Raw genomic sequence first — 25898 nt, 5'->3', positions numbered from 1 at the left:
GCCGAGCCGAGCCGAGCCGAGCCGAGCCGAGCCGAGCCGAGCCGAGCCCAGGCGTTCCCGGCGGCGGGGCCGAAGCGCTGAAGCAGGAGATCGTCTCGCTGAGGCGCCGGCCTCCCCTCCTCGCCGCCTCCGGGAGCCGGCGCCTGCCCGCGGCCCGCTCCGGGGCCTGGGGCTGCCGGGCTTCCCCGGCGGGCGGGCGGGAGGCGAGGCGCGACGCGGCGCGGAGCGGAGCGGGCCCGCGGCCCACCTTAACGCGCCCTCCGGTGGCTCCGGGGCTCCGGTGAGGTGGCCTAGCGGCCGGCCGTGCGGTTTAATCTCTCTTTCTTCGCATCGGCTTCTTTCTTTCCCTTAAATGTCTCTCTTGGGTTTTTGAAAGACCGGTGAAGTTTGAAACACAACAGATCCCTGTGATTGTTCTGTCCGTGGTGTATATAATCCTATTTTTCATACTTTGTGGCTTTGTAACTTAAGTTTTCACAAGTAGCTGCTTTGTTTCACATCAGCTGTGACAGGTGAGTACCTGCGCGCAGTGGCGGGAAGCGGAGGCCTGTGCAGGCCTCTGCTCAGACCCTTGACAGCCTCTGTAGGGCCCTGAGCATGGGCTAGAGGGCCTGGAGAGGTGGCGTAACCCCTTCACCTGCACCGAAACACCTGTGCCGAGGTTTTGAAAATTCAGATACTTGTGAATTCTGCCTGCGTGTGTCCGCTTTCAGGGTCTGTGCCATTAGCTTTGCACTGCTGCCTCGCTCCTCAGTCTTGTCAGGGCTCGTCCTAAATTATCTTCTTTGATTTCGTTCCGTAAGTACAAAGTCTAAAGTGCAAAATCATCATGCAAGTAGATACGTTGTGTACATATATTCTCCCTAACTAATATAATATTAAGTTTGTTTTAATATATGTTTCCTTACTGCCTGAAATATGTGTCTTGGGATTTTTTGTTTTGTTCTATCTGTAGCAATGGCTTCAGGAACAGCGCTGATTTATGATGAGGAGATGACCACTCATAAACTACTTTGGAGTGAGTAAGTCATTGCCATCCTTTTTATGAATAGATTCTTATTAGGACTTCTGAGAGAAGTACCAAATAAATGCAGTTTTTGTAAATGTAACCTGAAATACCCAGTGATAGATACCCTGTTATTTTCCTGGTAAACAGAAAGTCTTTCCTTTTGGAGAAAAATTTTTATTTTATACCTAGTTTGTATCGAGGTGCCGTAATGATAATCTGAAGCTGGATTTGAGAAGCTGTAGGCCTCCAGTCTGGTAGGCCTTAACAAGAAGTGTTAGCTTTAGGCATCTGAGTAGCCCCCTAAATAAAGTATTTTCAGCTAATTAAATTGTTTATAAAGCTAAAGTATCATTGATCTTGGAAAAAATATGTAGATATACTCACTCAGCTGAAACCCAGCAATTAAATTAAATTAGAAATTGGTATATGCCGCTTGCTTAGGTTTACATAAATTAGACCAGTACCTTTGCAGTGCTCGGAGTAACAGTCCGCTGTTGTCTTCTGTCCCAAACCCACTTTGCCTCTGTTCACCTTCATCGTAATCTACAGCTTTTCATTTCAGCATTCTTGTGTCTGTAGTTAACAAAAAATGATGCTGTTGTGTTTCTTTTTTATTTAAGAACCATATATATTTTGGAACCAGTTTTTGGCTCAATTCCAAAACAAAAAGTATTTAAAGATTTTATTTTTCTTTTACTCTCACATGCTTGGGGAGGAGTGGCTGGAGAGCTGCCTGGCTGAAAAGGACCTGGGGGTGTTGGTTGACAGCCGCCTGAACATGAGCCAGCAGTGTGCTCAGGTGGCCAAGAGGGCCAATGGCATCCTGGCCTGTATCGAGAATAGTGTGGCCAGCAGGACCAGGGAGGTGATAGTGCCCCTGTACTTGGCACTGGTGAGGCCGCACCTCGAGTACTGGGTTCAGTTTAGTGCCCCTTGCTACAAGAAGGACATCGAGGTGCTGGAGCGTGTCCAGAGAAGGGCAATGAAGCTGGTGAAGGGTCTAGAGCACAAGCGTTATGAAGAGTGGCTGAGGGAGCTGGGGTTGTTTAGTTTGGAGAAGAGGAGGCTGAGAGGAGACCTTCTTGCTCTCTACAACTACCTGAAAGGAGGTTGTAGCGAGGTAGGGATTGGTCTCTTCTCCCTAGTGACAAGTGATGGGACGAGAGGAAACGGCCTCAAGCTGCGCCAGGGGAAGTTTAGGTTGGATATTAGGAAAAAGTTCTTCACCGAAAGGGTAGTCAGGCACTGGAACAGGCTGCCCAGGGAAGTGGTTGAGTCTCCATCCCTGGAAGTATTTAAAAGACAGGTAGACGTGGTGCTCGAGGACATGGTTTAGTGGTGGACTTGGCAGTGCTCGGTTAACAGTTGGACTTGATGATCTTAAAGGTCTTTTCCAACCTAAACGATTCTATGTTCTTCCATGAGTGTAATGAATCTTCCTACAGTGGAAACTTAAAAGCCAGGCGTTATGAAGTGTATTTGTTAGCTGTGCTGGTATGGTATTACAGTAATATGATTATTGCTTATTTTTAGTCCTGTTTGTGATATTGAAGTGCCAGAAAGGCTGTCATCCTCCTATGAGCAGCTTAAATGTTACCATCTCGTGGAAAGATGTGTCCTCGTGCCTGCCAGAGAAGGAAGCGAGGAGGAGATCCTGTTGGTTCACAGGTCTGAAACTTACTTTCATCACCATTCAGATTAATTCAATGAAATAACAGATCTCATACCTCCAGGTCGTATTTTGCTCCATTTGAAAAGGTCTGCTCTAAAACTCCATGACTTCCAGTAATTTCAATGGAAAATGTGTCGCTTAAAGTTAGACAAATAATGTTGAGTATGCTGTAGGTGCTGAAGTATGAATCTGCTATTCCACTAAATCCCCATTGTCACTCTTTGGGTTCTTAAGCAATGAATGATGATTTATATGCAGGATTAAAAGTAAACTTCTAATAAAAATTGGGACAAGACTTCAAAAAATGTAGAAAAATAGGTATTCGTTTGGAAAGATAATAACCTCTTTCTCCTAAGCATCTTTGAGAGAGAGTGAATGAAACAGAAAAACTTTGCAGCTAATTCTGGGGGGGAGTTCAGAGAAACAGCAGCCTGCCTGTTCTGAAGTCATGTCAATGAAGTCTGCTCTGGCATTTGTCACCTCGGTGTGATGATTCTGCAACCAACTGCAGATGATTCTGTGTGTTGCTTGTGCGCTCATTTGCCCTTGTCAGGGAACGGCAAGGGCAGCCTTCTCTGAAAGGCAAGGGGAGTCAGGAGCAGAGCATGATGACAAAGCAGCCAGAGACAGCGACTTCATGGACAAAGGCACAATCCCACAATACCCAAGCGAGGGGAGCAGCACAGGTCCAGTGATGGTAACCAGATTCAGCCATGAGTTTAGATTGCCCAACGAGGTCATAGTGACATGGCAAGTCTGAGGTCAAGCTCGAGAGTCAGCCCACAGGTCAGGGTCCAGGTCCAGATCTGTGGGGTGCTCGGCCAGACACAGACATGGCTACACAACACAGCTGCAGTGTAGCCAAGGGTGAGTGCCTTATCTTAAAAGCAGGTGCCAGGGGAAGGAGGGGGAGCCTCTGCTGAGACTTCTTAGCGGAGCTGATTGCAGGGAACCTCTGCTGAGGCTCCTTCTAGCTCCTTCTGACCAGGTGACCAGCTGTACTATCTCTAAGCTGGTTCTGAACCCAGCAGCCAAACCCCAGGAGGGAAGGGTTCCACTCAGGGCCCTGACACCTGTGACAAGGACCATAGCTTGATCCCAAGTCATGCTTACATTTTCAGATTCCAGAACAGTATTTTTCCTCAGAACATACTTGTTTGTTAGAATGCAATTAGTGCTGTGTACCCATATAATTTATTTTCATAGTAAATACATTGCTGATTGGGTACTGAAGAGACTTGATCACTGTTCCCAGTTGAGTTGCTCCTGCTAGATGACTTGGGGACAAGTGACTTCACTAAGTCTTGTCTTGGTTTCCATAGGTAAGTTAGAGATTATTAATAGAGCTCTTTCCATTCTAAAACACTTGTAGATTGAAACAAATAGATGACTCCTATAAAAATGTTTTGTATGTGTTCACAGTTAGTCATGAGGCTGCTGATGAACTTGAACTAGTAATTATACAGTCATTGAGGTTCATATGGTTTTATTCCTGTTAACACCTTAATTTTGAAGCCACTGTTTAGCTTCATTTCCGTTAGGCAGCACTAGTGCGTCTCATTTTGTTGTGAAATTGTGGTTGCTTTGGCCTTGTCCACCTAGAGGAACACATATGGTCACTGTGTCCTGCATTAGGGCACAGATGGGAGAGCAGATGCCACCAGCCTCCATTTCTGGCTCACTACACAAGGGCAGGAGAGCAGTGACAGTATTGGGGGAGCATTGATTCTAGTGCCTTACTACTTACTGCACTCTTGAACCAGCGAAAAGAGGGAGTTAGTACACACCTGATAAGGAATTCATTCAAATACTTGTTTTCCATAGAACAAGGGAGCACTAGACACACATTCTCAGAGTTATAATTCACACTCTGATGACTGTCGGAATCCTGATTTAGTTCTTGTTGAGACGGTATCTATATGTAGCGTGGACTGCAAAATAGCTTGTTGCATGATGAACAAAGAGCCTTTTTTTGAAAGCAAGACTAAGTGCTCTTGCCACTGGAAAAGGGAGAAGAATGTCATATTCTTAATGACATCCAAGAACCCTTGCTTTCACAGCGCTCCTTTTTTTTTTCACTATATCCTCTAATTAGTGTTCCAGAGTACCTATTGGACTTGCGAAGTCTCACAGAAAGCCCCTTTTAACATATATTCTGTGACTTTTAATTGCATTTTGCATTAAAAAAAACCTTTATAGGTCTATTTGCTTAGTTAAGTGTTGTGCTAATTTCTCTCTCCTCTACAGTCCAGAACACTTGGAAGTGGCGAAAAGCACTCAGACAATGAATGAAGAGGAACTGAAAAGAGTCTCTGGAAATTATGATGCTTTTTTCTTTCATCCGGTGTGTAAGTTAAACTGCTTCCTCCATTGGGATTTACAAGTATTTGTGGTTTTGCATCTGAGTGGCACTTTTCTAAGTAGGGGAAAATGAGCAGTACATTTTTTGCTATTTAAGTGGACTTACATATATTTATGACATTATTGTTATCTGTTTCAGGTTTAGTATAATGCTGTAATTTAAATTGATTAGTGTCCTATCACCTATTCTGTAATTGCATCATGTCAGTATAGCGCACTACTCGGATTTTAGCTTTATTTTTGTCACTTAATGTCACTGTAGACCATTAGTGACCTGCAAATCACATTTTGGTAATGGTCGCTCTTAAATGTTGTGCCAGGTAACGGAGGTGAAGTCTTTCATGTTTTGTTTCTGTAAGGTTTCAGTCCTTATTTTCAAAGATGCCATGTTATTCCACTAGTCCGTTCAGTATGTCCATCTCATGTTTCTTAACTGCTCCAGAGAGAACATCCTTACAAAGATTATGGTGATAACAGGTAAACCTAGCAGAAAGCACATTGGAATTTGTGTTGTAAAATTCTGCTTTCAGCTGTCTGCCTGCAGCCTCAGTAGGGTAGACTTATGTCGAGACAATTTGCTGTTGGGGTGTAAAAGCACATCATGTGTGATTAGTATAAAACAAGCTGATGAGTGATTGATGACAACTAAGAGATTCTCTTTTTCAGAACACTTACCGCTGTGCCAGACTAGCAGTAGGAGCAACTTTGCAGCTGGTGGACGCTGTGATGTCAGGAAAAGTGTGCAATGGAATGGCACTAGTAAGGTAAGAAAATATGTGAGAAAGTCTTCACTTCTCCCTAAGATTTCCTTTTTGTGAGTAACAATATAAATCTTTGTTTTAGACCTCCAGGTCACCACAGCCAGAGAAATGCAGCTAATGGGTTCTGTTTGTTCAACAATGTTGCTATTGCAGCAGAATATGCAAAACTGAAATATGGTCTACAGAGGTTAGTGCATGGGTGACCCTAGAGAAGCTTATCATATGCAAATACGGCATTTAGGTAACTGTTTGACATTGTACTGCTTTAGATTACATGTGTAGAGCTTTCCGGGTGTCATAACTCTTGGGACAGAAAAACATTTTTCATCTGTACCTCATTTAGATCAAGATGCTGTGGTTCTTCCACTGAATGTTTTCTTTTACTGATCTCTGCAGAATCCTAATTGTTGACTGGGATGTGCACCACGGGCAAGGAACTCAATATGTATTTGAAGAGGATCCAAGGTTTGAAGGATATTTTATTTATTTTTTATGTTAGCTGGTTAAATATTGCTTTTCTGTGTCATGAATAAGATTTCTTAACTTTCTAAAACTAGAATCTTACAAAACACAAAACATTTTCCTTGCTGTTGTAGTCACTCTGTTGTTTTTACTTGTTATCAAAAAGAAATATGTAAGTCTGTTCTACTGTAAAGAACAACAAAGTGAGCAATATGACTACCTTGGTTTGCCAGTAGTAAGATCCCTCTGTGACAGCATTCAGGTAATATCTCTATTCTCTCTATTCAGGAATCTCTCAGTTCAAGTATTCAAGTAATAGTTGGATAAAACGTATTGTTTTCTGAAAAAAAACAGAATTAGATCCTAGAAACAAGTCCGCTCTTCTGAAAATGCCTTGTCTTTGATCGAAGGGATTGCATGCATGCAAGAAATTTTTAGCAGTTGTCCTAGGTTAATTTTGGCATAGGACCTGCTGTACCAAGGACCTACTGTACCAAGTTTCACAGTCCAAATCCATTAAGAGAACTAAGGGAACGGATTATTCTGTTTTCATGCTTTTAGTCAATACAGCCACCAGGTTCAGGATATAAAGTCAGTTGCAGAATCTTTTCCTCAAGTTGGATTTGTTTCTTGTATCTTTCAGTGTTTTGTATTTTTCTTGGCATCGCTATGAACATCAGGAATTCTGGCCATCACTCAAAGAATCTGATTATGATGCTGTGGGTCTGGGAAAAGGAAGAGGTTTTAACATAAATTTGCCTTGGAATAAGGTAAGTGTTGTTTACAGCACAACAAAGCAAATGCGGTAGCTTTCTATCTCATGCTTTATGTAACACTTTCTGAGAAGTGCACTGCTTCACTTGCTTGGCAGATGTCTTAGAACAGTGCACCTCCTTCCCGTCAGTGGAATGTCTGCTGAGAAATATGGCTCAGAATATGATAATGTTTTTTTAAAAAAAAAAGAAGAGAGAGAAACATGCACATATTCTTTTTTTCTTGAATATCTTGTCTAGGCATTAAAATAGAAAGTGTTTCCGGAGATGATTACAACCATCCTCATTCAGCAGAGAAAAATGGTGCCTATTTATGCACTTCACTTAAATGGAGTTTGTTTTACTTGGCCTCATAAGGTTCCCTTATCTTTAACTTTTGATACTATCTTTCCCTAAAGTCTTGAAGAACCTCAGAAAATTTGTTATTCCAACAGGAAAATATAACCTATATTTCTCACATTTTGCAGATTGGGATGGGAAATTCAGATTATCTTGCTGCGTTTTTCCATGTGTTGCTTCCAATGGCTTTTGAGGTAATTTTTTACTGCTCTGCCATTTGAATAGCAAAACCAAAGACTACTTCCCAAGTACTTCTTAAGCAGGTACCATTGAATATTTTGTAGAAATGCAGTAATTGCCAGTAGCACAGTTAACACGTTATTTCTGCTGGTATGAATAATGTCCTGATCACCTGAGTAATACTTATGGAATGTTAGCTTTTAAATATTCAATATAATCATCTGCAACTTCTCTAGCAGGAATGAAAATAGTATAAAAGGGTAATCTTAGTTTTTATTCAAGGAGAGTCTTTATTTGTGTTCATATTCTAGCTGAAAAACCAGCTGAACATGGTACAGTTGAAATACAGTACAAAATTGAAAATTGGCCATAAGAATGTCCTACAACTCTGTCTGTTTTATAACAGTTTGATCCTGAACTGGTTCTTGTCTCCTCTGGCTATGATTCTGGAATTGGAGACCCTGAAGTAAGTAACTTGTGGCCTTTGTGTTGTCAGTCATGAATCTGTTAGCAAAATATTCCTGCCTCTTAAATGTCCTGTGATTGCTAGGTGAAATTCACTTTGACCAAGCTAAAAATACATCTTTGAGTCTTTAAGCTGACCCCAGCTCATTAAATACTACAAGACATGTAAAGACAAATTATCCCATACGTGTAATTACTGTGTTGGTTTTTGCACCTTCCTTTAAAGCAGTTGGTTCAGCATTTTATTAGATACAATGAGAGGCAAATGTTCCAGTGTTCCAACTCGGACTCATGTATGTCAGATTGTATAGGGTTTTTTTACCAATGTTTTTGATTTGGGGTTTTATCTCTTAAAATTTTTTCTTTGATTTAGGGTCAGATGGATGCCACTCCCGAGGTTTTTGCGCACCTTACCCATTTCCTGATGCAGTTAGCTAATGGAAAGCTGTGTGTCATCCTAGAGGTAAAGTCTTTTGAAACGCACTCCCAGGGGAAGGGTCTTTGTATTAGAGCCATATGGGGCAAGCTAGAAGCTCGGAAGCAAAACTTCTTAAAAAAATAATTTATACTTTTTATCTTTCTTTTGAGAATCAGGAATGCAAAAATGGCTAAGATTTGACAATGCTCTTATACATTAAAAGAAATGCTTGTCTGAAACCGATTTTTTTTAATTTAAAATTTTGAAACAGAGGAGCATATGTTCATTGTTCAGAAAAACATATCCTCCACAGATATGTTCAGTTCTTGTGAACAGTGACTAGATTGCTGCTCTGGACAGTCCCCAACTCATTAAAATGTATTTAGTGAATAAGCTGCATTACCAGTGTTTTTGCAAGTATGTCTTACTCCAGGAGAGTTTAAAAAACCTTTAACCTAAATATACTCCTACTTAGTAACGGAGACCTTACTAAATTCCACCTTTTTTGATTAAATGCCTCTATGCAAGCTCTTTTTTTAAGAGTGCTTTTAAAAAAAAAAAAACAAACCAGACCAAAAAAACCCAAGCCAAACCAATTAAAAATGTTTCCTCCTTTTGAAATCTAGATTTCAACTCCCTGTTTCTGCTGCATGTTAGAAAAATGGTGGCTTTTCAGGTAAATAAGTGTGTGGAATACTACTGCCAACAAGGTCTCCAAGAGTAAACTGTTTATGAGTTGATTCACTTGACGTCTGTTTTGCATGACCTTTCTTCCATCATCCTTCTCTCCAGGAGGTTATTACAGATATTTCTGTCTACTAGCTGAAGTGCAAATAAGCATCCCCTCCTAATACAGGTGGTGTGACTGCTCCACAGGTGGTATGCAGGAAGCAGCCTGTCATCTGCAGTTTAGCAGTCTTAAATCTGTCTTCAGTTGTTCTCCAAATTCTGCCAAACTATTAGGACAACCATATCTTACAAGTGTCAGGCTGTGGGAGATTTCCCTTGTACAGACATTTTAGGGGACAGTGATAGTATTTCCCTTCTAAAGAATCTTCCACAAGAATTGTTGAAGATGGCATATCATGGATAGGAATGGAGAAGGTGTATGTTTCCAGGGTTTTCATGGCAAAGTCATGACTGATTTCCGAAATGAATTGAACCATGATCATGATAAAGTGAGTTGAATCATGGGATGCCAGTGAAGTTCAGCAAGTAGTCTCTAACTTACTGTTTTCATATTGAAAATCATTGACTTAGATGTACTTGCATGTCATCTTCCATTTCTGTAAATTCAGATGTATTTCAAAAGTTTATTTTCCATGGTGATATTCAGATAGATCTTACAAGTACTTGTTCCTTAGGTGACACAAAATACTTTTTTCTAGGGTGGATACCACTTAAAGTCATTGTCTGAATCAGTCTGCATGACTGTAAAAACTTTGCTTGGAGATCCTGTACCTCAAATAACTGGAGAGATGGCACCTTGCCTAAGGTAAGCATATGAAGAATTTTAGAACAACCCATGTATTTATCAAAGAGACTAAAGCCATCCATGCTTCGAACGTTTTGCTGAAGCAAGGTTTTAGTATGATGCTTTATAATATATTATTTTCTGTTTTGGATAACTTGCTTTCCAAAAAAGTCCCCTAAGGTATAGTTTTGTATGCTTTTGTTTCTGAAATGATTTCAAGTTGCAAGAACTTCTTAATGGCTTATAATTCTATGCTATTTATCCTTGGGCCTTGTTATCCTGTAGAGATCCATTGCACTTAAGGCTGAGACAATCTGTTCCTGAACAGATAGTCTTGCTTTTGAGTGAATCCAATTACATTTTTACATTCTGTAGCTAAAATCTCTGACAGAGCAAAGACAGACAGGTGAAATCTTGCCTTTCCTGAAGTCAGGGACAGGTGTGCTTCCTCCAACAGCAAGGTTGGGATTTCAGTCAGTGTGTGTAAACGTGTGTACATACCGCATGTGTTCTTCACTTTTCTTTTTTGGCTCTTGAATCTAATCTTTCCAAGCAATCTGCCTATTGACTCTCATTCTCTTTATCTTTCTGTCCTGCATTCTTGGAATGGACCAGAGCTTCTTCACTTTCAATTGGATTTTTTGGTTTTGCTTTTTCATTGAGGTAAATTTTATGTTTCCTGTATTTTCATTAGTGCCAATACTGTTAATCCTGTTTCTTTTGTAGTGCTGTTGAATCTATTCAAAATGTGAGAGCAGCACATAAACCCTACTGGAAATGGTTGATGTATGAAGGTAATTACTCTTCTCTTTCTTCAGGCAAATGGGATTGGTAAATGGATTCATACAGAAATTCAAAATTATTAAGATTAATACCAGATTAATTAATACTGAACTATCAGTTATTCATCAAGTGACTGATGAAGCACTGTGAGGCTTCATTCAAGGCCATGTCTTCAGCTGGTCTGAAAAGAACTTCTGAGGCCGGCAAACATCACACCAAAAAGCAGCGCTTCGATATCTTTGTTTGAGGATGCTGTTTTCTGTGTCAAAAATATAGGCATAAGATTTATTAGCATTTATGACCTTTTGCTAGATTCAAACAAATGTAGCAGAACTGAAAAATATCATCTGTGGCAGGAAACATTGTAGCTAGTCCATGGAAATAAATATGCATATTGTGAATACAGATGTACTCTGTTTTGTAAATAAATGCAACCAAATATTAACACACTGCTCGGGAATTAATACATGTGAAACTCCTCTTTTTTTTTTTTCTCTAGACACATCATTTTTACAAAATTTGAGCACCAAATCACACCTACTAAAGAAGGCTAATACAAATCCCTCCACAGAACAGGAATCTAAGATGACTAACAGAGATGAAACTGTCAAAGTAGAGAGGTTTTTGGAACTGCACATGAAAAATATTCTGTTTCCAGTGCCTCCCATCAAAACAGCAACAACAACTGACTCTAAAGGTTCAGCACATTTGCTCCCTGTGCCCATTCATTTGGTGAAGGAAATGGACAAAACTGAAATAAAAGCTCTTGTCGGGTTGGTCTTATCTATTTAATTTTCAACATAACTATGAGGATGAGAGGTCTGTGTACAGACTGTCATCGAGCTCTGGCTCTGCCGTGGTCATCTTTTTGGCCTTAGTCTACTCAATTATAGCCAGAGTTTCTTTCTTTGAAAAATGAAGACATTGGTGTTGGTTATCACTCGTAGCCTTGAAGTCCTTTAAAGAACTAATCAGAATACTTGTAGAGAAAACTGTTTCAATGGAGATAGAACAGTTAGTGCAAATGTATTTATTTAGAAAGAAATTTTGCTAGGAAGGTGCCTTAAAGCTCTGTGTTCACTTGTAGCTGAAAAAAAACCGAACTAGTCTGATTTGAGCAGCTCAACTTTTTGTCTTAGAAAGTCTAATTTTGACAGAACTCTGTTTCCTGAATATTGTCAGACATTTTTGTTTTCTTTCCAGAGCAGAATGGAGACAGGTTGATAAAGCTCAAGACTGTCAGGCAACAGTGTTGTCATCTTCCTGCTAGAGCTAGGTTTTTGAGAATGAATGCGTAGCATCTATACAAAACGTACCCCCTCAATACTAACTGCGAAGTACCGAATCAGTGTCCTCTTTGAAAGCATTATTGCCTCTAACCTAGTTTTTCTTCATATAATTTATTTTACAGTGACTTTTATGCAGACCTTGTAAAAGAGGACAGAACTTTGCTCTCTCTTGGCAGTATGATGGCCATCCTAGATAAAATACTTAAGAAGGAGGTAATAATAAACTGCTTTGATCTTGGGGGGTGGGGAGAGAGTGGGATTCCTCTGATTTCTGCTTCTACTATATGTCATCCAGGTACTAGTTACTGTGTAGTTCGTGACCCCACTAATCACAGCTAGAATGTGCTTAGCTACAAGAGTGAGTATGCAAGATGAGGAAACAACTGTTTAGGGATAGTTGTTAACCTCAAGACATCTTTCTAATGGTATTTGGACAAGACGTTGTGCTGCTTTTCCTGCAGTCACAGCATATGAGTCAGTAACAACCTTCTCATCACTCTCAGACGTACAGGTGAGCCAGGCATTCACTCTTCCAGTTAAGGGGAGCAGGTGGTGTCTCAAGCACCAGTGAGCAGCAGCAAGAAATCTGAGCAAGAAATATCATAAATTTTCCTGTCTCGGTGCACAGAGTTTTGCCTTCCGTCTTTAGGATGGAGTTCACTTTTGCATTACCCTTCATTACAAGATGCCATGCTATGTGGAGCTGCACCCACTTACCATTATTTGTACAACAATTTACTCAGAGTAAATTTTGATTTACACACGCATGCACATGCTGCTTTAGTGGAGCTCTTGAAGTGATTCTGAACAGAGTAATTTGAATTTAGCATTTTGATTCTTGCAGGGTCAGGAATGAAGAGAAGGCAGGCTTAGAGGGTACACGTTTGTATTTATGTATAAAAACTTGGAGAAGCAAAGAGAAAAACTGCAAACAAGTTAAGTAAACAAAAGATTATTACATCATAATAAATCAGTCTCTCCCTTTGAATGAAAAGCACTCTTTTAAAGTACAAGGCCTGTGAGAAAGAGTAGCTGCCAGAATGGTTTCTTTCTTGTAAGCCATCGTCTTGCTGTTGGAAGCCACATATGTAGATCTCGGGGACAAATTTCTAACATTATAAATGGCACATATCTCTAGGAGAGCCTAGAAATAGATTAAAAAAAATAGTAACAGGCAAAAAGAAATAGAACTTTTCATGAGTTGCAGATGCTAAGCTGAGCTTTTTGTGTTGACAGAAGGAGTGAGGAGGGGGAGCATGCATTATCTTCTTGCTTAGCTTTCATGTAGCTTTCAAAGCACTACACAACACAAATGAACACTGAAAGGTTGACTGAGTAATACTGTCATAGTATTTTTCCAGAAAGGAATAGCTTGCCTAGGTTAAAGGAAGAGTCAGAATTAGAATTCAGGGACAAGCTCCTTTTCATAGGGTGTATTTTTCTGGTGCAGTTTGCCCACTGGCACACTGAATGTATCCAATCTGCAGACTATGGAGAGAACAGTAAAGATGACCCTCCCCTGCAAATGCTATTTTTACAGTTGCCTTTCAGCATAGCCCCATACTTTTGAAGTAACAGAACAGCTCTTGGCATAATGATCAAATATGGCCTTTCTTTAGAAAATGAATTAATAACATTTTCTTAACCCTACTATGATAGATCATTAAGATCCCTTTCATACAGCTGTAGCTTTGTTTGAATGATACATCTAAACAAGTACAAATATGGTTATTACAAATAAAAAATGACATGATCTTGTGCAGCAGTAATTAATTCTGAATGAAAAATATATTTTGTAGGTATGCAATGGAATTGCAGAATCACCCACAGCTGCTGTTTCTGTTGCTGTTGCGCTAAGACATTGTGTTCATTTTGGATTTCAAAGGTGAACTTGTATCTTTTGCATTTGGGGCCCTTTGACAAAATGTAAAAATAAGATGAAAGTGTGTGAAATATGGCAAAAATTGCCTTTGAAACCTTAATTTTAAAACAAATAGCATCTCCATATGCATAGTGTTTTCAATATGTAGTACAAACAGTAGTGTATATGCCAGCAAAGACCTTTTTGCCTCACCAAAGGCAAAACATTTGTAAGGATGACTCCTGTGCTAGCCTATGTTTTCTTTGTCAGATTTCGATTGTCTTTGGCCTGAGGACATTTTCTTGGTTTTGTTTTTTCTCCCCAGTATTTGGTGAGAGACAAGGAGTTCCCTTGAGCTGTCATAAATGTGTTTTCTTTATACGTCTAACGGACCAAATTCAGAAACAATATGCATTCTTTTTCATGCATCTAATCTACATGCAAACTCTTTAAACAAATTGCACTAATTGAAAAAAATTACTTGTAGATACAAATGTATGTATATTTTTCTGTTTTCTGCAGAGTGCTTTGTGTATTTGTTGGAGACATGCAAATCATACCGAACACGGAAGATGGGTGAGGTTTCTCTTTACTGCAGGGAGTCAAATCCCAAAGGCTTTATAAATATTCATAAGAGTCCATATGCATGATGAAATCTGCACTAAGGAATCAGTCATGAGGTGATATTCATTAAGTTTAGCTTAAGACAAAATATAAAACATCCCCAAATATATCTCTAAAGACAAATTGCTATCCCTAAATGTCATTTTATGAGTTTAGTGGTAGGTTTACAGTATAATCCTTCTACATTAATTGAAATTTAGATTGTTATTGAAAACAGAATTTTGAAAATACAAAGTAATAAAGAAGGCAAATATTAATTATATAGGGTGTACCCCGCTATAACCGCAAGGGGCGCATACTGCTGATGCTGAGTTCCTTATTGAAAGTCATCTTTACTTATCTGTAAGGGTTTTTTTTGCCACTTCCCCTTTTTCTTAAAAGTAACTTACTCATAGTCTTTAACACTCTTTTTAAAAATACCTTAAGGATTTCAGTTTTAATTGGTGTTTACGTTATAGCGTGTAGTAATACAGATGGTTACTTGCTCCTGTGTTACGAATTAGTATTTAAAGAATGATGAAATAAAAGATCTTTTTATCTCATTGGAAGTTGTTGGTTAAATACTCAGATGTGGTTTTCATTTACAGAAAAATACTCATAATACATATTTGTGAGAAAGAACAGGCTGGAAAGACCGGCTCCAAACACTACATTTCTCTAAACTGGAAAGAGGTAAGATTCACTTTCTGGAAACAACATAAGAGAAAAACTTTTTGAACAGAAATAATAGTATATATTTACAAATTCATAAAACGACACTGAGAATTACACCCCTCACCTCAATTTGGACCTTTGAAAGTATTTCCTTGGCTTGCCCTTGCCAGGGTACTACTCCACATATCTTTGGAGTGTATTAGAATGCATAGGTTTGAGGAAACCTTCAGTAGCTACTGTAGTTCATCTTCAAGAAGGCAGAGTTGCAGTGCAAAGACGCTAAGGAAGAGATGAATAATCTGCACGTTTAATATAAAAATTGCTGTGCAAATAGATCAGTATCCTAGGTCAATCAGAAGCTTTTTGAGATTCGCCTTACTGTTTTGTTTTATATCTGGGAATTTGGGGGTTTATATTTGTGCCAAACAGTTTCTCATTGTTGTTAAAGGATGCTGAAGGAAATGACTTCTTTTCTGCTGTACTTGGATTCATTCTTCCTGTAGCATACAGTTATCAACCAAACTTGACAGTAATTGCTGTTGGACCAAACAGGAGTCTTGGAATAAATGAAATTTGTCTGCTTTTTGCTTTACTACAAGGATTAGCTGAGTCTCGAATTCTTGCAGTGATCGAGGTAAGAAGCGGTGCTAAGCCGTGGTACTTCAAAGTGCCTAGGACAGAACCCAAATCAAGCAGCAGCATGCTTGGTATGAACTGCTTCAGGCTGCCCAGTCAAAAATATTGGCTGTATCTATACTGTCTGTGGTACTCCTGAGTTCACGACACAAATAGCCCTGGTTTCTCTCTGGCCTGCAAACAAGACCAGACACAAACACATACCGAGCTGTAGGCAGCCTGCGTGATTGAGAAGCTGAGGCATGAATGCAAGCCCGTGGTTATGGCTATAGGCAGTACCTGTCGTGACAGTTTGCCACAGTTTGGGGATTAACTTTCCACCTGGGATTCACAGCTCAGAGTTGTCTCCTGAAAAGAGACACTTGTTGTCTGTTAATTTTATGGCCTCTTTCCATCAAAAGTGATTGAAAGCAGCCCATTGTCCTGTTTATCATTAAACACTCAATTTCTTCTCCTTCTCTCCCCCATGCTGTACTTTATCACACACGACTTCCATCATGCAGAAAATAAATCAAAATGGCACATACCCTTTAAGTGAACTAAATTGCCATAATACATAACTGCGGACCAGTCTACCCCAGCTTTGTGTTTCTGATAGGGAGCATGGGAAAGGAAATAAAGAATATATGGATCTTTCCCTAGTCTAGTTCTTCCACGTTAAGGATTTCTAAATTTAGGAAGCCGGAGGCTGTATCCAGACCAGTGTGTGCTAAGTATTCTAGGTTGGATATTAGGAAAAACTTCTTCACCGAAAGGGTAGTCAGGCATTGGAACAGGCTGCCCAGGGAAGTGGTTGAGTCTCCATCCCTGGAGGTATTTACAAGATGGGTAGACGTGGTGCTTAGGGACATGGTGTAGTGGTGGACTTGGCAGTGACAGGTTGACGGTTGGACTCGATGATCTTAAGGGTCTTTTCCAGCCTTAACGATTCTATGATTCTAAGTGCCAGTAAACATATCTTCCATGAATTTGTCTAATCTCTTAATGCCACTTCCACTCTTGGCCTCTGCAGCGTCTTGTGGCTGAGTAACACAATTTCTCTGTGTTCTGTGAAACAGTAACTTTTGATTGCTTTTGTGCCTTCTAGTTCTTCTTTAATGAGAAACAATGAATAATTGTTCATGTATGCAATTTTATTCTAATCTGTTTCCCAGAAAGTATCCAGTTGAAGACATACTGTTCATTAAGCTGCCAATTAAGTGGATTTTGACATACTTTATTCTGTAGTCTTCTCAAAGTTACTTAATTTACAGTGCTGATACGTAAATTGTCTAAGCTAATTTGTACATTGATATACAGTATACAGAAACAGTGTATTTGCACATTACTAATTAGGATTATGAAATGGAAAGAATTATTGATATTCTGAAGGGTAAACTCAGAGAGAAAAAGGAAGTTAGACATACATTTACAGGAGATAAAAAATTAATTTACCTTTTCCAGAAAAAACTTCTCCATTTTGACACATTTTTATTTGAAAATTGAAAGTTGCTCATTTTTGCTACTAGTATTAGCAACTTAGTTACAAAAGCTTGTTTTAAAATATTTCATGTATTATGGAAACGAAGAAAGTTTGGTTCCCAGGAGTACCTTTTTTTTTTCTTCTTAAATAGGAGACAGAGATAAATTTAATGCAAAGTGTAGCCAAAGCATTAGTGGGTGCTTCTACACCTCACTTTGGAGTTTATGTACCTCCTACCCAAGAAAAAGTAAATAAAATAAAAATACTAAGGGACCAGTTTCAGCAGGAATGGAAAATGCTTCAGTGCTCAGGTAAGTTGTCTATTTTTATCTTTAGTTCTTACGAATATATGCAAGTTCCTGAAAAGATGATAAAATACAGCTGGATCCTGTAAGTCAGTGGGATATTAAAGTCAGTGGGAGCACATTGATCTAATGTGAAAAGGATGAAACTCTGAATTCTTTTAATTCTGCCACTTGAGCCAGAAAGCACTGAATGTCGTAGCATAATAACTGTACCCTTGGGAAGTTTGAATACTGTTATTCCAAAATTTTGAAATGAAACTACCAAAATTTTGCATGCTTAAAGAATGGTTAATAAGATGTGCACTGGCTCTGATTACTAACGTGTTTTCTGAATATAGTACAGAATCAGGTTACATTTTTATTTACGTTTCGCTTGTCCACTTCACTTAATAACTTCAGTTAATAGTGATTGGTCATGCTTAAAGTACATTCACAAATAGCTGAGGATTGGGTACTGCATTCGTATAGGAATCAGATTAGACAGCTGTGTATGTTTTTAAGCATACTTGTCTAGAAACATTTCTCTACTGAATAACTTTTTCAACAGAAAAAGCAATGATAATGGTGGGCATCTCTCTCTGAAAGAAAATGCCCTGCTCTCTTTCAGAAGAAATGGCCAAGAGCAGTGGTCTGGTTCCAATAAAAATGTTCTTATGGGGTTGGGAATTGTGGTATGAGCTGGATTAATAACTTTTTCTTATTGCTGTTCTTTTCAGTGAAGGATGGGATTTGAAGAAATTGACTTCACTTCAGAATCATTTTACAGAGCAGAAGAAAATGTGTTGCTGTTCATGTTGCCTTCTAAATAATCAGGAAAAGAGGTGGCTGATCTCTAAACAGAATAAGAGCCATTCACAGTTGTCTCCTGTTTTTAAAGTACTTGAAATCCGTATTTTCAGCTAGAGAATTGTGCTAGCAAATTCTGTATTGGCAGTAATTATTCAAGACTGACACTTGAAAACAACTCCTGTACTTCATTACTACAAATTGGGGCCTATGTCATTTGTGACGTTGTAAAGTCAGGCTTGCATATGCAGTAGCTCGACTGCATAAATGTTGAAGTCGTCCAGAAGATGGGCATCTGAAATGAGCAATCATAATAGCCAAAACATTTTAATATTATTCAGCATAATACCAGAGTGCTTGCACCGCTGCCACCATCACCATTTCATTGCGAGTTTAACTCAAATTCCTTCAGATTAATGAAGGACCCTCAGGTCCTTCAGATTAATGAAATTTCATTTCATAATCTGATTTAAAGGATTCACCTAACAGGGTATATTCTTTTAATTTTTCTGATGAGTAATTGTCAATTGCAAGAAGAAGGTAAAGCAGCTGAACAGCTATAGTGTATGCATTTCCTACATTGCATCTGTGATGATTAAGTTTAATTTCCTGAACTATACAGGGCATGAGAGAAAAAAGAAAAAATATTTTGCATATGTAAAATTACAAATACATAATTGAATAAAGCAGTGTTAAGAGGACTTCACTCTGCCCTCTTTTCAAACGTAAATTGTCTGTATAACAAATAAAAACCCAAAGGCCCCAGAGATTTGGTAGTGGCCTAAGGCTGACGTTGTGTGAATTCTCAAAATCGAATAAACATCCCGAGGCAATGGCCATAGTATGCCTTGTTTTGCAGCATTCCAGATACGATGTGGGGCTCATTTTCAAGAGCACTTTTCTGTGATTGTGACTTCAATAATGTGACCTTTCGATTTCAAAAACTTCAAATTATGTTTATACTGGTGTTGCTACTGGGATCAAGTTTACATAATTTGAATCACTAAATCTGCCTTTGCGGTCTTTTTATAACTGTTCCCAGTGATTCCCTTCTCGTTCATACTGGTTTTCAGTTATTGCTGGATGGGAAATGATACCCAATCCTTGAACATTTTGAAATGAAAATTTATTTCAAAAGAAACTAAAAGCCACGTCAAACATTTTCACAAACAAAAGTTGAAGAACACGAAGATGTTCTGTTTCAGTCAGAATTTCTTTAAACTTAAGTTTTTGGAGTTTGAAGTGATTTACTTTAGATTGGAAACGGGGCAACGGCCAAATTTAGCTTCAGAATTTTTCAGAACGGGAGATTTGTTGGTTTATTCTTCTCTCTCCCACTCTCTCCACTGGAAAAAAAAAAAAAATTTCTGGACAATAAAGCATTTTCTCAGAAATCTCTCTGTTTGTTCCCTTTTCCCTGCCTTCGTTCAACTGAATTTCTACAGCCAGCGTTTGAATGATTCCAGTGTTGATACCAATGTTGTATTTTGATATGTGTTTTTCAAAGACCTTGATCAAATTTATTAAAACATGAATTAAAAGAAAAAAATCTGTAGTCTCGGTAGAATTAGTTCGCGAATCTTGTCAGAAGACTGCGGTTACAGCCTGCGGATCGGGACACAATACAGGCGTGGTTTCTTGCTTTCTGGCGATAGCGTGTTATTTCTTGTGAACTGAACGGCAGCGTTAAAAGTAAGTATCGCAGGAAGGGTTTAAAAATCGTGAGCTGTCGAAACCGGCGGTTTACGCGTCGGCGTTTCAGCCGCTCCGTGCTAACAGCGGGCGCGGGGAGCCGGGACGCCGACCGCCGCAAGAGCGGCAAGAGCCGCTCTGCCCCGGGCTCCTTCCCGGCCAGGCCCGGGCCGCCCCCCGCCGCCGCCGCCGCCTCAGCCTCTTCCCGCGCCGCGGCCCGTCGCGCTCCCGTGACGTCGGCGGCGCCGTGCGCGGCGGCCGGCGCTGAGGGCGGGCGGGAGGGAGGGAGGGAGGCGGCTGTGGCCTCCCGCTGCCGCCGGCCCCGGGGGAGCCGCCCCAGGTAGGGCAGGGGCGGTGGGGAGCCCCCGGGCAGGAGGAGGCTGGAGGGGGCCGGGGGCGGCGGGGCAGCCCCTCGGGGTGCGGGGCTGCGCGGGGGATGGTGCGGGTGCCAGCCTGCCCTGGCGGGGGGCGAGGAGGGGGCTGGGCCCGGCTCGATCCTTAGGGTGAGCCCCCGCCGCCGGGAGCCCCGCCGAGGGGTGCGGGCACCCCCCGCGCCTTTTCGGTGGGTGCTTCAGAGCCGCCCCGGGGATGGCCGGTCGTCGCGCAGGCCAGCCCGGCGCTGCCGGGGACCATCCGCGCCCGCGCCTTCCCTCTGCGTGGCCCCGTGGCTTCTGCCGAGGGCGCTGCGCGGGTGGGAGGGAGGCGGCGGGTGTCCCCTGGGGGAGTGGTAAAGCTGTTGGAGTGGTAAAAAGCTGTTGGAGGTGTTCCCACGTGAATCCCGCATTAGATCAGGACAGTCTTCACTGTTCTATTTCAGTCTGCTGAGCAAAATCGGGCGTCTAGAATTAAGTTTGCACCACCATCACTTTGCTTGTCATCAAAGTCATAGTGTCATTTTTATAGCTCATGTCCTAAATGTGTGCTATGTCAGTTTTCTTCTCTCTCATTTTGGGCTGTCTCGGTTTAAGTTAAAGCATACTCATCAATTTCTCATATATGTTATGAGTGTTTCTTCCTTTTCCTGATATTTTTCAGGTCTTCACATGAAACCGGAGACCCAGACTGTAACTGCTGTAACCTGACAGTTTGATTTGAAATGGAGAGCATTACGCAGTTGTTCAATGATTTGTGCGAAGCGCACTTGACGGGTTTGCCATGGAAGGTTCACCTGGGCAGGCAGAAGACCAGCAAGAGAAGGGCTAAGCAAAATCTGAAAAGGGTTGCTTATAATGCCCTGTTCATAAACCTTTTTCAAGATGAAGCTCGTAAGCTGCAATCAAACGTTTCCAGGCTTCCAGTGAAAAACAAAATCTTGATGCTGTCTTTCAACCTGAGAGTTGGTGGCCTAGGTGCTCAAGCAGATAGACTGGAGAATCTTGTGGAGGAGCTGGAAACAGCTGAATGCCTACCATTTACTGAAGTTAATTCTGTCTTGGATCTCTTAGTACAGCTTGCTGGAACAGGTCCTCCTCAGCTTGTACCACAAAAAAAGGACTATTTTCTGAACAACAAATATGTTGGGAGAAACATCAAATATCAGGGTTATGATTATTATGATGTGAGTGTATTTGAAGCTGATATACAATCTCTAATAACAAACGAAGAATGTCAGTTCAACGACACAATTCAAAAGACGCTTCAGATAATGGAGGCTGCACCTGGCACTGGACTCCCCGCCATCGGGTTGTTCTCACAGAACTATCCTGCTGGCGACAGGTTTGAGAAAGAAACACGGGTCTCGCTCTTCGGTGCTCTCGTCCATAGCCGTACATATGATATGGACATCAAGTTGGATTTACCACCAGTGCCTGACAATGCAGATTTGTCTGGACTTGCAATTAAAGTATGGTATCATTTGTTTTGGACTTAAAAGTGTATGCATGCTTTCAATATGCCACTTTGAAACTATAGTTTATAATATAGGCAGTTGTTTAATTTGTAATAGAAGCGTAACAGTGTTGGAATTTAAGATGGAGCAGGGATCCTTTTCTTTGCTGAGAACCAGATAAGCCTTTTGGATACAGAGGTGTATGATAACGAAAACCTTGGTCTTGTCCTAGAACTATATAAAAGAACATAACTATAAAACATAACTATAAAAAACCATCATGTGGCCATAGGCTTTATGAAGTTAAGCCATCAGCTATATCTGTGCCTTCCCCACCCTAGTAATCTTTTGCTTGCATTTTTGCCTGCTTGTTTATTGAATTCCTTTGCGTCGTTGCTTACTTGTTACTGTTCAGCCTGACTGCGTAACCATTGCTGTCTGAATGTATGTGGTTTGCTGTTCAGATTACTTTACCTAACTTGTTGTATTTTCTTCTTAGCTTGTTGTATCTTTAAACTTTTTTTTCAGTTACTATATTTCATTGAACCTCCTACTTCTCACTGTCCTTTTACCTTTTCCACGTGTACAGTTTCTACTGTATTTCTTTTCCCCTTTTGCTGTCCATTCTGTTTATTTTTGCTATGTTTTATTCTCACAGAAGTTCTAGATAAACTTCTTGGTTTTTTTTTTTTCTTTCTTTCCATTTTTACTGCGTGTAGGTAGGATTTTTTACCTTTGTTCCCTCTGCTTAACATATGGATAGCTCTTGCAATTCCCTTAACTCAGGATCTTAATTGAAACTTGAAGGCAGACACATTAAAAAGGAAAACCCCTGTGCCATTCAATGTGCACATATGGATGTAAGTTGTAACTTGGGGGAGGCAAAACCTTTTTGAGTAAGTGCTGCACTCTTTCCATCAGACTGGAAAATTTGCAATTTCTTGAACGTGCTGCTTTTTATGTGGGTGTGATTGTCTTTTACTAAAATTGAGTACTATTCTGCACATACAGCTCCTATTGAGTGGGAATTGAGGATGTGACATATACACTGTTTGGACACCTGCAGATTTTCTACATGTGAATAAGCATAAAGGAACAAACTATGTTAGTGGTAGTTAACAAAATGTTTACAAATGTGAAGAATTAGGGCCTGGATCATTTGCTCAAATGAAATACTGAGCAGTATGATTTTATTAGTGTTACATGTTGAATATCCACACCTCAGATTTGTAGAACTATATGCTTACCAAAGGAGTACGTTTCACATTTAACACCGACAAACTTAGTATATTATTTTGATGGTGATTGTTGTTTTATGTATAGGCATTAATACCCGTAGAGACTTATCAAATGAAAAGAGTGCTTACAGGAAAAACTTAAAGTAGATATAAAGGGAGGGTGGATGACAGGTTGAGTCACGTAGAGTCACTTGGTCACGAATGATAGCAGAACATCTTCTTTATTAGCATATATTTCTTCAGTAAAATGTTTTCGTGTGTAACATTTGAACTCTCTCTGACAGGTTCCCCAAAGTATAGACCAGTCAGAAGATGAGGGTTTCCAGTCAGCGTCCAATCTGACTCCTGATTCTCAGTCAGAGCCGAGCATGACTCCGGACATAGACTTGTGGGATGCAGTGCTTACATATGGACCCAGCAAACGAAGATGTTGGGAAAGAATTGGATAGTATGTGTCTGATGTTACTGGCAAACTTACTATACATCATATGCAAATGTATGAAGGCGCATTTCATCTTAGTTCCAAATGACCTCAGTATAAATAGTGAAATGTGCATATTTAATTCACAGAATTCAACAGTGCATTAATGATTGAGAAACGAATACAGGTCATGCAGTTTCAACAAACTAGTTCTTAGATTGCAGCTGTTTCATAGGAAGAGATAACACAAAATCATCTTTGTCAGAAACACTGAAGGCATTATGGGAACACTTGCTGTTTGTGTGAAATGCAACATTTTTCTAACTAATCTGACTTCTTAAGCACTATGCAATTTATCTCAGTCTAAAATGATTCCATATTTTCAGTTTCAAAAGAGAAAGTAGTACTTGTAGGGCACTAGAATAATTAAACCCATATCTCCCAGTATTGTACAGTATTGTATTCCTTTTCCCTGTCTGTAACCAAAACCAAAATTATTATAACAGATTTCTTGATGATGTAGTTAGACTTTTGGCTGTTGAGTAGAAGATGCATCTCCTGAGAGAAGGCTCTGTATAGCCCTGTTAAAGCTTCCTAGCTCCCCTAAAATGGAAGAAAAAAAAAATGCAGGTATGGCAGGTATCTTCCTTGCTTTCCTGGTGGGCAGTGGTGTGTGTGATTCTTGGAGAAACTTTGCTCTGTATGTTTTCTGTAATTTTAAGTAATAATCTAGTGATGTGTCTGTTGCAGTGTTATAGTTTTTTTTCAACTCTGAGCCTGAGTAGCTCAGAAACTCAGAAGTTCCCTGATCTGATTTTTCAAAGCCACTGTAGCCCACTTCAGCTTTGTTCCTGGTACAAGACAGGTTTTTTTGCTACCATTTAAACTGTAAGGATCTTAGAGTGAAAAATAGACCATATGCTTGACAGCTTTCTTGTAATACATGCTACTAGAATTCAGAATTTTTGGAAGAAATGGAAGGAGAAATTGTTTTGGAGGGGATGGTGATCCTCACTGGGAAGAGCTAAAATGTGTTAATACAAGTCATTATAGCATTTTGAGCGTATTGCTCTGTAACATATTTGAATATTAGTATTACATGGACCCTGGAAATCTGGTATATATTGACCTCATTTTCCTAATGTGAAAATTGATTCAGGGAAGGCCACAAAAGAAGCTGGTGATTCTCTGTCAAGGTTTTTGTCTCTGAACTGATGTTCAAATTATCTCCCTACTTCTTCACTGTAGTGATTTTGGGCTACAGTTTCATTGACTGAATGCACATTCCCTTGAAAAAGTACTATATTACTACTAGCTTTTTCTGTGGTTAATACTGGCTGTGTAAAATTCTGACATGCCTTTTTTTTCTTTAGAAGATATACTTCCTTCTTTTCATATAATCACCTTGTAATGTTGTGTTTACTCTTGACACAGCCCACCTGGTAAAAAAGAGGAACCGTATCTTACTGAAGCTGGGAGAGAAGCTTTTGACAAATTTTACAAACTTCGAGAAGGGGAATTGCAACTGTTCAGTAATACTGTGCTTCAGCTTCCACAGCTTGTGCTAATGAAAGAACCTGAACTGGTTAAAGATGTCTTAAATGTCCTCATTGGTGTGGTATCCACTACATTTTCACTCAATCAGGTATGGAAGATTTTTAACTGTTCTTCTTAGTCCTCTTCAGTACATTTATTTCTTTTGAGATCTTGCAGTTGTGGATACTGTTAAAAAGTTGAATGTGAACTAATGGCAATAAGGCAGTATTTATATATTGCAATAATGATGTTACTGCAATAGACTAAGAGTAGTTGTAGTCCTCTAAGTGAAAATAGGTTTATGAGTACTTGAAAATAGATATGTAAATAGTTTTGTAGATTGGATTTTAAGGAAGTAGATAATGAGTCTTATTCTGTGTATTTGAAAATACCATTTGTACTCCTGAAATTTTGCTACAACTTAATATGTTTATCGCTCTGTCCTAGTTATATAGTCTCAGTCACCAGAGTATCTAAACTGAAAATTTGTCTACTGTTATTTTTCTGTGTAAATGTTTGCTATTTTAAATCAGAATACAGCTATGAAATATTTGAATGGGCCTTTTTTTCCCTCCCTGTATCCTTTTAGGCTGCTCAGACATTTGTGATAAAGGAGGGGGTATATGTATCCGGAACTTCACCAGAGACAATGCACAGCCTACTCTCGGAAGTTGCAGAGTATGGAACCTATTACACACGACTAAGTCGTTTTTCTCTTCAGCCAGTTTTAGATTCTTCATACAGCAAAGGACTTGTGTTTCAGGTAAAGCAATTGTATTAAATCATTCCGATTTAGTGCGCCAGTCATCTTAGGTAGATAAGGTAACTTTGGTTTTGTGTAAAGCTGGAATTTCTACATTCTGCAAGAC

General features: G+C 39.9%; 2 protein-coding genes and 1 long non-coding RNA gene across 9 annotated transcripts in view; 2 read left to right on the top strand and 1 right to left on the bottom strand.

The window, feature by feature from the left end:
* Positions 1–19863, top strand: HDAC10 (histone deacetylase 10). Of its 6 annotated transcripts, none has more exons than XM_087768010.1 (21): positions 1–280; positions 956–1022; positions 2543–2677; positions 4929–5025; positions 5709–5806; positions 5886–5990; positions 6200–6268; positions 6909–7035; positions 7506–7571; positions 7964–8023; positions 8396–8485; positions 9829–9935; positions 10641–10708; positions 11197–11470; positions 12109–12199; positions 13786–13871; positions 14370–14423; positions 15059–15143; positions 15574–15759; positions 17375–17534; positions 18245–19863. In XM_087768010.1, exons 2-21 carry the CDS (start codon positions 958–960, stop codon positions 18259–18261), a joined length of 2040 nt encoding a protein of 679 aa, XP_087624136.1. In that variant the 5' UTR covers positions 1–280; positions 956–957; the 3' UTR covers positions 18262–19863. The 6 variants fall into 6 exon arrangements, 5 of the variants coding, with proteins under 5 accessions (XP_087624136.1, XP_087624138.1, XP_087624137.1 ...); XM_087768012.1 differs by having other exon boundaries at positions 2–280; positions 956–1018; XM_087768011.1 differs by lacking the exon at positions 1–280 and adding an exon at positions 293–798.
* LOC148054524 (uncharacterized) overlaps positions 10722–25898 on the bottom strand; it is a 23346-nt gene continuing 8169 nt past the window's right edge. The window contains exon 6 of the long non-coding RNA XR_015707017.1: positions 10722–10956. This is a non-coding gene — a long non-coding RNA (uncharacterized LOC148054524). The remainder of the gene's footprint in view (positions 10957–25898) is intronic.
* The window catches only part of TUBGCP6 (tubulin gamma complex component 6), a 24923-nt gene continuing 19271 nt past the window's right edge, over positions 20247–25898 (top strand). For both annotated transcript variants that reach the window (XM_087768008.1, XM_087768007.1), the window contains exons 1-5: positions 20247–20346; positions 21042–21849; positions 23357–23520; positions 24928–25138; positions 25619–25792. In XM_087768008.1, the coding sequence (XP_087624134.1) occupies positions 21103–21849; positions 23357–23520; positions 24928–25138; positions 25619–25792 (1296 nt within the window). In that variant the 5' untranslated portion in view covers positions 20247–20346; positions 21042–21102. The remainder of the gene's footprint in view (positions 20347–21041; positions 21850–23356; positions 23521–24927; positions 25139–25618; positions 25793–25898) is intronic.

Source organism: Nipponia nippon, unplaced genomic scaffold, assembly GCF_047370975.1.
Source record: "Nipponia nippon isolate SJK-2023a ecotype South Korea unplaced genomic scaffold, ASM4737097v1 scaffold_3, whole genome shotgun sequence".
Lineage (NCBI taxonomy): Eukaryota > Metazoa > Chordata > Aves > Pelecaniformes > Threskiornithidae > Nipponia > Nipponia nippon.
The sequence above is the reverse complement of the archived record's forward strand: the minus strand, read 5'-3'. Positions and strand labels throughout refer to the sequence as shown.